Source organism: Pogoniulus pusillus, chromosome 8 (assembly GCF_015220805.1).
Source record: "Pogoniulus pusillus isolate bPogPus1 chromosome 8, bPogPus1.pri, whole genome shotgun sequence".
NCBI lineage: Eukaryota > Metazoa > Chordata > Aves > Piciformes > Lybiidae > Pogoniulus > Pogoniulus pusillus.
The window spans coordinates 36,747,820-36,760,148 of NC_087271.1; the positions used below are offsets into that span (position 1 = coordinate 36,747,820).

At 45.9% G+C, this 12,329-nt stretch overlaps 1 protein-coding gene across 5 annotated transcripts in view; it reads right to left on the reverse strand.

The window, feature by feature from the left end:
• The window catches only part of SWT1 (SWT1 RNA endoribonuclease homolog), a 36,430-nt gene extending 24,159 nt beyond the window's left edge, over positions 1-12,271 (reverse strand). For 4 of the 5 annotated variants that reach the window (XM_064148058.1, XM_064148060.1, XM_064148061.1 and 1 more), the window contains exons 1-8: positions 12,062-12,271; positions 11,170-11,244; positions 8,523-8,581; positions 7,345-8,137; positions 5,751-5,816; positions 5,241-5,297; positions 3,313-3,442; positions 3,085-3,186 (exon numbers count right to left, since the gene is read on the reverse strand). In XM_064148058.1, coding sequence (XP_064004128.1) covers positions 3,085-3,186; positions 3,313-3,442; positions 5,241-5,297; positions 5,751-5,816; positions 7,345-8,137; positions 8,523-8,581; positions 11,170-11,235 — 1,273 coding nt within the window. In that variant the 5' untranslated portion in view covers positions 11,236-11,244; positions 12,062-12,271. Of the gene's footprint in view, positions 1-3,084; positions 3,187-3,312; positions 3,443-5,240; positions 5,298-5,750; positions 5,817-7,344; positions 8,138-8,522; positions 8,582-11,169; positions 11,245-11,891; positions 11,934-12,061 lie in introns of those variants that run through there. The other variant, XM_064148059.1, reaches the window with a different exon arrangement.
• Positions 12,272-12,329: the final 58 nt, after the last annotated feature.

Genomic DNA, 12,329 nt, shown 5'->3' on the forward strand with positions numbered 1-12,329 from the left:
GTTGTGTTGGTCCACCCATGATGCACACTTCAAGTGTTTCCCACCTCCTCCACATTATAACAACACTTTTTTTTGGAGAAAAATACATTAGTACTTTAGTAACTGTCTGCTTTGTAATCAAGAGTTTAGGAATCAGCACCTTGCTGAACATAATGGGTCTGATGAAGGATCAGAAATGAGAAGCTGCAGCATTCTGAAAAAGGCATCATGGAGCAACACTATTCCTAATATGAGGAAAAGAAATACAGCCTGGCAAACCCTTGAAAATACTCAGGCTCCACTAAAATTATTTCCTAGAGGGTTGGAATTAAGCTTTCATTAGCTGAAAGCATCCAAGCCACCTAAGTACTCTGATAGGCTCCAAATATGTCTACCAACAGCTGACGTGCACAATCCTAATTCTGTTAATGTTAAATCAGTAAAAGCTTCACAACATATTAAAGCCAAGCACTAAAGCAAACATCTGGAATCACAGAAGCATAGAATGGTTTGGGTTTGAAAGGACCCTAAAGATCCTCTAGTTCCTATTCCACTGCCATGGGCAGGGACAACTTCCACTAGCCCAGGTTGCTCAAGGTACCATCCGGCCTGGCCCTGAATCTAATCTGAACCAATGCGAATTGCTGAGAAATTGCATGAATATCTCAAGAATTCTGTGACCTTCACCAAGACAGAAATAAAGTACTGGCTGCCTGCTTATTAGATTTTTTGCAGATGACACCAAGCTAGGAGCAGCTGTGGATCTGTTGGAAGGTAGGAGAGCCCTGCAGAGGGACCTGGACAGGATGGATAGGTGGGCAGAGGCCAACGGGATGACATTTAACAAGGCTGAGTGCAGGGTTCTGCACTTTGGACACAACAACCCTAAGCAGTGCTACAGGCTGGGGACAGAGCAGCTGGAAAGCAGCCAGGAGGAGAGGGACCTGAGGGTACTGATAGATAGCAGGCTGAAGATGAGCCAGCAGTGTGCCCAGGTGGGCAGCAGAGCCAATGGCATCCTGGCCTGCATCAGGAACAGTGTGGCCAGTAGGACAAGGGAGGTTCTTTTGCCCCTGTACTCAACACTGGTCAGGCCACACCTGGAGTGCTGTGTCCAGTTCTGGGCTCCTCAATTCAAGAGAGATGTTGAGGTGCTGGAAAGTATCCAGAGAAGGGTGACAAAGCTGGTGAAAGGCCTGGAACACAAACCCTATGAGGAGAGGCTGAGGGAGCTGGGGTTGTTTAGCATGGAAGAGGCTCAGGGGGGACCTCATTGCTGTCTACAACTCCCTGAAGGGAGGCTGTAGCCAGGCAGGGGTTGGCCTCTTCTCCCAGGCAACCAGCAATAGAACAAGGGGACACAGTCTCAAGTTGTGCCAGGGAAAGTATAGGCTGGATGTTAGGAGGAAGCTGTTGGCAGAGAAAGTGATTGGCATTGGAATGGGCTGCCCAGGGAGGTGGTGGAGTCGCTGTCCCTGGAGGTTTTGAAGAAAAGCCTGGATGAGGCACTTAGTGCCATGGTCTGGTTGATGGGACAGGGCTGGGTGCTAGGTTGGAGTGGATGATCTTGGAGGTCTCTTCCAACCTGGTTGATTCTATGATTCTATTCACATTGGACTTAAAGCCACATGGATCCACGACTGGATTATAGCTTGCAGTTTCAGAGGCTGCCACAGAGTTTCAGCAGGGATCATCTCTAAAATCCTACTGTGCCTCCTTAAGTAAAATCTGCTGTTCCCTAGGTGCTCTGCTCAGCCTGATTTATAAATGGGGTAAAGCTGTCTTGTAGCTTAGCCTCTCCCATTTTCTGATTTTCCTAACTTACTAAAACTGCCCATAAGCATCCTCGTGAAGATTCCTAACCCTATTAGAACTCAGAAATAAAATTCACCTAATTTTGTATATAGTTTGGGGGTGGGCTTTCAGGAAAATAAGAATAACTATATAATTCCTGCCTTGCCCAACTACTTACTCCAACCAAATCACCAGGAAAAGAAATTATACAAAGAGTGGAAAATATCACTAGCACCAGGGCAGAGTAAATGAAGGAAGGTTCTCCTCCACCTCTACTCTGCCCTGGTGAGACCTCATCTTGAATACTGCCTTCAGTTTTGGGCTCCCCAGTTTAAGAAGGACAGGGATCTGCTGAAGAGGATCCAGCGCAGGGCTACGAGGATGATTAGGGGACTGGAGAGCATGGCTGATGAGGAGAGGCTGAGCAACCTGGGGCTGCTTAGTCTGGAGAAGAGAAGGGTGAGAGTAGATTTGATAAATGTTTAAAAGTATCTGAAGGCTGGCCAAGAAGGAGGGGACAGGCTCTGCTTACTTGTTCCCTGGAATAGGACAAGGAACAGTGGGTGTAAATTGCAGCACAAGAGGTTCCAGCTCAACACAAGGGGGAACTGCTTTCCTGTAAGGGTCCCAGAGCACTGGCACAGGCTCCCCAGAGAGGCTGTGGAGTCTCCTTCTCTGGAGCCTTTCCAGGCCTGTCTGGATGTGTTCCTCTGTGATCCATGTTAGATAGTATTGTCCTGCTCTGGCAGGGGGTTTGGACTCGAGGATCATCTTGGGTCCTTTCCAACCCTTACCATCCTGTGAGCCTGTGACTAAATGCTTAGAAGTATCTTCTTACAGGTAAGACTTATTTCCTCTAGCAGATCATGTTGACCAGGATGATTTTCAACATTAGGAAAAATTTGCTCACTGAAAGAGATGTCAAGGCCTGGAATAGGCTGCCCAGCACAGCGATGGGGTCATCATTCCTTGAGGGATGAAAAAGTCCTGTAGACATGGTGCAGAGGTTTAGTGGTGACCTGGCAGTGCTAGCTAATGGTTGGATTCAACGATCTCAAGTTCTGGTCAGCCTAAATCATTCCATGATACTCTTAGGTATAAGAATGGTAGGTTCTGTGCTCACAACTGAACTCTCCCTTAGAGGCAGCCTATGTAGATTCACAGAACCAGTCTCTCAGATGTGAGCCTTCCACCTCTGTATGACATCTGCTGCCTTTTAAGGAGCCCAGGTTTGATTTTCTTCATGTAGCCTCAAGCTCTTACAAGCTGAGTGCTTTCAAACATCTTATTGATCACCACGGATTCACATACCTGGTATGTCCTCAGATTTCAGGGATCTGACAAACTCAAGGTGACTAATCATTATATTTGTGTCAATCACCACTAGTATGTTCAGACCAGAACTAAGAGCCTCTGGAGGAAAAAGAAAAGAAAAAGACTTGTAAAAAAAGACCAGTTGTGTCCTCTTTGCTCAGACCATCACCTGACTGTCACAACTAAGTGTACACAGATAGCAAAGAACATCAAAACATGACATACCAGCAGAGATATTCAAATCTGGTTCTGGAAGATCTATTTCCATGCTTGTGAGTTCTCCACATGTCTGTACTACAGGCAGTGCCATCTTCTTCTTCACACGTGCCACATGCAGGTCTTCAACTATCTGCATCTACAATGAAAAAAGGTTGCATATGTGACATCACCTGTTAGTAACTGCTTAAGAATTGCTCCTGAGAAAGACACTCCTGCATGAATGCTGCTGTGTTTAAAAATCACTAAAAATGAAGCATGGTAAATCTTAATTTGGTAGAGCCAAGCCATGAGATCCTTCTGCATGTCCCTCACTATAAGAAGTCACAGGATCACAGAATATTAGGGGTGGAAGGGACCCAAGGAGTTCATCCAGTCCAACCCCCCCTGTCACAGCAGGACCACACAATGTAGCACAGATCACAGAGGAACACATCCAGACAGGCCTGGAAAGGCTCCAGAGAAGGAGACTCCACAGCCTCTCTGTGAAGCCTGTGCCAGTGCTCTGGGACCCTTACAGGAAAGAAGTTCCCCCTTGTGTTGAGCTGGAACCTCCTGTGCTGCAGCTTACACCCATTGCTCCTTGTCCTGTCCCAGGGAGCAGTGAACAGAGCCTGTCCCCCACCTCCTGACCAGCCCTCAGATATTTGTAAACATTGATTAAATCCCCTCTCAATCTTCTCTTCTCCAGACTAAACAGCCCCAGGTCTCTCAGCCTCTCCTCATCAGCCATGCCCTCCAATCCCCTAATCATCCTCGTAGCCCTGTGCTGGACCCTCTCCAGCAGATCCCTATCCCTCTTCAACTGGGGAGCACAAATCTGAACACAATATTCAAGGCGAGGTCTCACCAGGACATAGTAGAGGGGAAGGAGAACCTCCCTTGATCTGCTGGACACACTCCTCCTAATACATCCCAGGATCCCATTGGCTTTCTTGGCCACAAGGGCACATTGCTGTGCCATGGTTAATGTTACCCACCAGCACTCCCAGGTCCCTCTCCACAGAGCTGCTCTCCAGCAGATCACCTCCCAGCCTGTACTGGTGCAGTTTATTATTCCTCCCCAGGTGCAGGACTCTGCACTTATCCTTGTTTAACCTCACTTGGTTCCTCTGTGCCCAGCTCCCCAATCTGTCCAGGTCTCACTGTATGGCCACAGAGCCTTTAGGTGTATCAGCCAAACCTCCCAGTCCATAAAAAAAATCCAAAATACAGCCTAGAATGAAGGTTTCATTTATGACCTTTCCATCTAGTACCCAAAAACTTTGTTACATTTTCCTTCTACATGGACTGCACTTTCCTTGATAGCTTTTTCTTAAAAACAAGAAGTCTATTTTCCTGCTTGGAAGTTAGAAATTGAAATAGCCAGAGTATGTAAGCAGCTATGATGTGCTGCTGGGAATAACAGCAAGGCAGTTCCTGATAGCAGTACTTCAGCAAGTTTAGGATTGTTCAGGATTCAAAAACAATGCTCCACATTTTTTGAAGTCCAGATTATAAACCAAGAATGCAGGAGATGAGGAAAGATCACAGAATAGAATAGAACAGAATCAATCAGGTTGGAAGAGACCTCCAAGATCAGCCAGTCCAAACTAGCACCCAGCCCTATCCAGTCAACCAGACCATAGCACTAAGTGCCTCAGCCAGGCTTTGCTTCAACATCTCCAGGCACGGTGACTCCACCACCTCCCTGGGCAGCCCATTCCAATGCCAATCACTCTCTCTGCCAGCAACTTCCTCCAAACATCCAGCCTAGACCTCCCCCAGCACAACTTGACACTCTGTCCTCTTGTGCTGTTGCACGTTGCCTGGGAGAAGAGAACAACCCCCACCTGGCTACAACCTCCTTCAACCTCCTTGCAGGTAGTTGCAGACAGCAATCTTGGTGTCAGAGTTGTTAATAGACCTTACAAGTGTTAAATTAAAGCATTACTAACCTCTTGGTCTGTTTCTGGGCTCTGCCTATGTTGTGTGGGCAGAAAGACTTCAAAGTTCTGTAGGAAGAATTAAAAAACACAGTATCAACACCACCATACACCACTGGAGACTGAGGATCCCCATGTCAAGAGCTCTGAAATACAGAATCATGTAATCATTCTACTTATAAGAGACCTTTAACATCATTGAGTTCAACCATTCTCTAACTCTACCAAGTCTGGTGCTAAACCTCAGCACCACATCTCTACCTCCTTGAAACCCCTCCAAAGATGGGAATTCAACTACCTCCCTGGGGAACCTGTTGCAGTCTTTGAGAATCATTTCAGTGAAGAAGTTTATGCCCAACTTAAACCTCCCCTTGTGCAGCTTGAGCCTGCTTGCACTTGCCCTGTCATTTGTTACTTGGGAGCCAACCTGGCTCCTTCTTTCAGGGAGCTGCAGAGAGCAAAACAGACTCCCTCCTCAGCCTCTTTTTCTCCTCTTTAATGGTGAAGAAGCACATCACTTACCTTTTGGGCAGATCTGATGTCCTCACATTTTTGGTAGGAGCCAGAGGTACAGGGGAGCTCAAAATTCTAGAAACAAGTAGGAATGAAGCAGAACACATCTCAGACTATTAAAGAGCTTTTGAGAGAGAACTCCCTATGCTCCTAAGCCAATGGAATAGATACCAAAGTCTATTTTCAACACCCACCTACAGTCTCACTTCAAAAGGACTTAGAAGGACAGCTTGATTTAAAAATATATATAGTAGTTTATACTACAAGCCTGTTCTTCCAATCTATTGTGAGTTTATGACTATGTTATTGTTCTTCTGGGCTTCCCAGTACAAGACAGACATGAATTTAACGGAGTGACTTGAGCAAAAGGTTACTAGGATGATTAAAGGACTGGGACATGCAATACAAGAGGCTGAAAAGAGCTGGAACTGTTTGGTCAGAACATTAAAAACTTCCCCTTTTTTATAGTGCTCAAATAAGCTGCCCAGAGAGGTTGTGGAGACTACATCCTTAGAGATAGTCAAACCCAGACTGGGCACAGTCCCCAGCAGTCTGCTCTGTGTGACCCTGCTTGAGCAAGGAGGCTGGACCACATCTCCAGAAATGTCTACCAACCTCAAGCATTTCATGATTCTAGAGGTCCTTACTATCCTGTGTGCACAAAAAGTGAAGGTGCTACCACAATGAGAACTGAAATCACCTCATGTGAGGCATGTAAAATGGGAACAACAACAAAGCAACCACACCTAAGACAAAGGTGAGGTGAAGAGCTAAACACCAGCTAGAACTCAGAAACAAACCCATCACAACCAAAGATGAAGGTCTGCAGGAAAAGCATAAATTCAGTCCTAGGTCTGTAAGTAACCCTCTTGTGGCCTTTCAGTATCTGAAAGGGGCCTACAAAAAGGCTAAGAAGGGACTTTTTAGGATACCAGGTAGTGACAGGACTAGGGGGAATGGAGCAAAGCTAGAGGTGGGGAGATCCAGACTAGACATGAGGAGGAAGTTGTTCAGCATGAGAGTGGTGAGACTCTGGAATGGGTTGCCCAGGGAGGTGGTTGAGGCCCCATGGCTGGAGGTGTTTAAGGCCAGGCTGGCTGAGGCTGTGGCCAGGCTGATCTAGGGTAGGGTGTCCCAGGGCATGGCAGGGGGGCTGGAACTAGACGATCCTTGTGGTCTCTTCCAACCCTGACTGATTCTGTAATTCTCCAGGCATCACTTTGCTAGTAATTAACACCTGTTTGCCAGGCAAGCTCTCAATGGTTCAGCTTATTCATTAGAAAAGACACAAGCACATCAACTCCATGAAAACTCTGTTGACTTATAAAGTATTCTTCCTCCCCAGTAGCAATGCTACAAAAGCACACATGTGCAGAATACAGAACTAATATCCAAGACCTCTGTTTCTCTGGTTTGTTTAACCATTTAGCAGAGCAGAGGAACATTTTAACATGGTTTACATTGGAAAAAAATGTGTTTAATTACCTAGGAAATCTTGTTTACAACCTATAAGAGACATGTTCCTTAAATAAAAACTGGCTGCCATTTAGAAACTAGCCTGAAACATCCACCTGCATAAAGCAATGGACTGGGTTCTCATTACCTCCTTAGAAGATGATGCTTCAGTGTCCCTTTCTGCAGTCCCTGTGTCACTAGTGGCTTTATCTGACTCTCTTTTCTTTTGTTTACAGGGGTCCCACTGTTTGGGTGCTTCAGATGAACAGCATGATGCTCTGTGTTTAGTCACATGGTGTTTCTTCTTAGGAAATTCCTTATATCCTTTTTCAGACTCTTCTTCAGACTCTTCTTCCCAAGGCCTAGGTAGTCTACTTGACTTCTTAGAGGAAGGTCTGCCTCCATACACAGTCTTTGTGGAGGTGTCAGAGAGTTTTTTGGGTATCCTGACGTCCTCTCTCCCTTTTTTCACTCCATCTGCTTTTCTATGTGGTACATGTGAATCAGACACAGATGACTTAAACTTTTCCAACATTGTTTTTTCTGCTTTTAGCTTTAGCTTGCAGATCTCAGTAGCTTTCTCTGCTGCCTTCCTCTTCAGCGCCTTGTCCCTCTGAAGTTCAAAGCTATGCCAGAGCTTTTTCCCTTCTGCTCCATCAAAGCGACTTCTGCCAGTAGCCCCTATCTCAGGAGTGTGTGTGCTTTTGCCATGCTTAATTTCTTTGGCTTTAAACTGGATAACTATTTTCTTCTGCCTTTCATTTTGGATTAAAGAATTGTCTCTGGTTTTGCTTCCATTTGGAGATTCTCCTTGGGACCTATTTGAGGATTCTCCCCGCGATCTTCTCGGAGATCCTCCTCGTGATCTTCCATTAGTTCCATGAGAAAGAGCAGTACTTTGATCTTGCTTCTTCTGTTCCTCATTTTTCTCTGTTTTGAATCTATGGAAAGGTTATGAAAAAGGTAATGCAATCTTGCTCTGCTAAAGAACAAACCAACAAACAGATACTTCATTTAGGCAGTCACAGCTCCGACTTTCTAAGTGCAGCTTTTTGTGACCTTGAATACAAACTTGCAGCAGCATCAGTGTAAAATCCTCTGATGCAGCAGTTTTAGTATTTACAGCAATTTTAGCTCACACAATTGAGAAAAAAGCTTTTTCTGCATTCATCATTTATTGGTGTGAGAGATGCACTACTAAGTCTAGTTTCACTTGATCACACAGATAAGTTTTAGCAGCAGTTTAAACAACGCACGGAGTGCACCACCCTAAAATTCCAAGTGTGTGGCAGTTCAGCTATTGCATAAAAAAGAGCAAGAATTTACCTCTGAAGTTTTGTCTCTCCTATTATAGTATGTTTGTAAGATCTGGTTTCTTCAGAGTTCTGAAAAAAGATAAAAAAAAGAGGCTCATAGAGGAAACAGCAGTTAGAAAGCCTTCATGAGACAGAACAAGCTATTGTTTCAGACTAGATTCACTAGGATTTTGAGTAAGTTAACCCTGAAAAAGGCAGCCACACACCTAGCTGGAATTTAATATTGAGATTTTATTGTATTTAAAGACAATGTGTGGGGAAAAGTGAATGTCATGTGGTTTATATATAAAGATCAGCTACTTAAACACAGTTAGGATTCACCTGCTCCATATACTCTACAAGTATCAGTATGTAAAAGTAGATATTTTTGTGCATTCATAAACATTCTAAAGGAAAGTTACTGAGTCTCATTTATACTGTGACAAATGTTCTTGCACTCAGTATTCTGTAACTCATGGTCATGTTCATAGCCCACAAAAAAATCTTAACGTGTCCACACAAACACATCTAAATATGTCTGCTTCAATCATAGAATCAACCGAATCAACGAGGTTGGAAGAGAGCTGGAAGAGACCAAGATCACCCAGTCCAACCTAGCACCCAGATCGAGGCACTAACTGCTTCATCCAGACTTTTCTTGAACACCTCCAGGGACAGCAACTCCACCACCTCCCTGGGCAGCCCATCCCAATGCCAATCACTCTCTCTGACAACAGCTTCCTCCAGACCTGCCCTGGCACAGCTTGAGACTCTGTCCCCTTGTTCTGCTGTTAGTCGCCTGGCAGAAGAGCCCAATCCCACCTGGCTACAGTCTCCCTTCAGGGAGTTGTAGACAGCAATGAGGTCTGCCCTGAGCCTCCTCTTCTTCTGCAGGCTGCACACCCCCAGCTCCCTCAGCCTCTCCTCACAGGGCTGTGCTCCAGGCCCCTCACCAGCTTTGTCGCCCTCCTGTGGACATCTTCCAGCACCTCAACATCTCTCTTGAATTGAGGAGCCCAGAACTGGACACAGCACTCAAGGTGTGGCCTGAGCAGTGCTGAGTACAGGGGAATAACCTCCCTTGTCCTACTGGCCACATTGTTCCTGATACAGGCCAGGATGCCATTGGCTCTCCTGCCCACCTGGGCACACTTCTGGCTCATGTTCAGCTGCTATCTACCAGTACCCACAAGGTTCCTTTCTTCCTGGCTGCTCTCAGCCACTCTTTACCCAGCCTGTAGTGCTGCTTGGAGTTGTTGTGTCCAAAGTGTAGAACCCTGCATTTGGCCTTGTTAAATATCATTCCATTGGCCTCTGCCCACCTATCCATCCTGTCCAGGTCCATCTGCAGAGCTCTCTTATCCTCCAACAGATCAACACCTGCTCTGGTGTTGATCTTACTCTGACTTAGAAGAGGTCTTATCCATACTGTGATCACACTCACTACTATTCAGAAGTTTCCATACCCTTTTGTTATTAATAGATCATGTTCTCACTTGCCAATGCCTGCCCATAGTGATATTTGCTTTTTCAAACAAACTGAAGTCATTACTGAACACCACAACCTGGTGTTCAAACTGGTGTAGGCATTAGGAACGGCAGTACAAGGTTTTAAGCCAACTTTTTACCCTCTGTATTATAGAGGTAAAAAACCCACTACCTCAGAGTAAGTTAATGTTAAAAGACTAAGCAAAGCATGATCAGGAGTTGGGAAGAAAACAATAAATAATAGCTACAAACATTTGGCTTTGAATAACATTTTCTATATGAACAAAAACCTTCTAACACGTATACCTAACTCTAAGGCCATATGATGCTCCTTTATAAACTTCCAATATTTTGAAGGCATTTATGATAAGAGTTAAAAGCTCAGCTGTTGGGAACAAAATACATCTTAAATCTTACCACAGCATGCGCTCTGGTTTACCTTAGTATGCAACTTTCTTAGCATCAGCAGCTGATTCCTGAAGCTTTAGCATTTTATAAGCAATTCAGTGAAAGCTCACTTACTAGGCACAAGTATCCAATAAAGTAGATTGAGAACTTGGATCACTAATTTAAGTCTCAGTGATTAAAAGGAAACCTATCAGAGTTGCCTGCTAAAATGCTGCCAGGTACAATACATGATTAAGTAGGACATCAAGATAGATGATCCAAGATACAATTCAGGGAAACAACAGTAGGCTTGGCAATAATTTTAAGCTCAACTCTCTTCAACCAGGCAAATATATTAAGATTAAAAAAAAAAGTCTCTTTTCTGATACCCATACTACTCCTTGTCTTTGGAGAAAAACATAAGCTAGCTTTCTGGCTAGAATTTGCAGTTAACTGATCTATTAAACCCTCCTGCCCTCTACGATTCTATAGAGAGTGTGACTGGCATTGGAATGGGCCACCTGGGGCAGTGGTGGAGTCGCTGTCCCTGAGGTGTTGAAGAAAAGCCTGGATGAGGCACTTAGTGCCATGGTCTAGTTGACTGGACAGGGCTGGGTGCTAAATTGAACTGGATGATCTTGGAGGTCTCTTCCAACCTGGTTGATTCTATGATTCATAACGACCCCACTTTTAAACACGATTCATCCTTCTACCTGAAGACTGCTCAATATTTCCTGTTCTTCTCTTGAACATAGAATTTTCAACTAAAATAATGATAATAGTAATAATAAAGCTGGTCCTACTTTGTCATCCTGGCCATCCAAACAGTCTTCCTTTCCAGTCGATTTCTTCAGTTTCTTTTTAGACATCTTCAAACGCTAAGAAAAACAGCATTGCCACTGTTATTTATTTCAAGTTTGTATTTCCAGCTGCCGCACAAAGCAAATTTTAACTACACAGCGAGAGAAACTTTAATGCTTCTCATTTTGTTTTCTCATTACAGAGCCACAGCAGATTTCAACAGAGTTAATTATTCACATCTCACTACCAGAGAATGTCACAGGTGGAAAAAAAAGGACATCTGCTTTAGTGACACATAGTTAGGCTAAGAGAGAAACAGTCAACATTTAGTCACAGGAGCTTCAAAGCAGTTCCAAGTACGTAACTCCGGCCTTAGCCCTCGTCTCCCTGCGCTCCCCCGGGGTGGAGGTGGTACCGTGACGTCTACAAACAGCTACCACCCTCCACAGACACTCAGTCCTGCGAGCCTGCCGCCGAGAAACTGAGGTTTACAGAAGGCTGGAACGAAGCTTCACCAGAAGCTCCGCAAAGCTCTAGCCACGAATTTCCAGAGCACAGGTCAGCTGTCTAAAGAAGATAAACCCCAGAGAGAGCTCAGCCCTAACACAGGGGAAAAAAACAAGTAAACACGCAGCTCTAAGACACCTTTCAACATGGACAGATTGAAACGGCTGAAGGACAAACTGCCGCTCCGTCGCCACCTAAGGGATAGCAGCCTCCTTACCCCCAGAACCAGGGGTGAGGAAAGGGCAAACGCAGGGTGACGCTCCGGGGCCCCTCAGAAAACAGGCCGGCCTCCTCCACCGCAGCCGGCAGCTGCCAGCGTACCCCCTCCCTTCCCCTCCCCAGCAGCAGCCGGGCACCCTCTCTCAGCCCCCGCCAACTCCAACGTACCCTCCAGCCAAAGCCGAGGAGGGCAGCAGCTCCCGCCCCGTCGCACCAGGCGGTCCTGGCAAAGAAACCTCAGGGCTACTCCGAGACCGGCCCCGGTGCCGGGCCAGGCACTTCCCTGTCAAACACAACTTCCCCCGGGCCGCTGGCCTCCGAGAGCCGCCGCGGCCTCGGCCCCTCCCCGCCGCGGGGCGCGCTGGGCAAGGCCAGGGGCCGCCGGGCTCGGGCGCCAGCGGCCCGCGCGTCGCTGGGAGCTGTAGGCAGAGCGGGC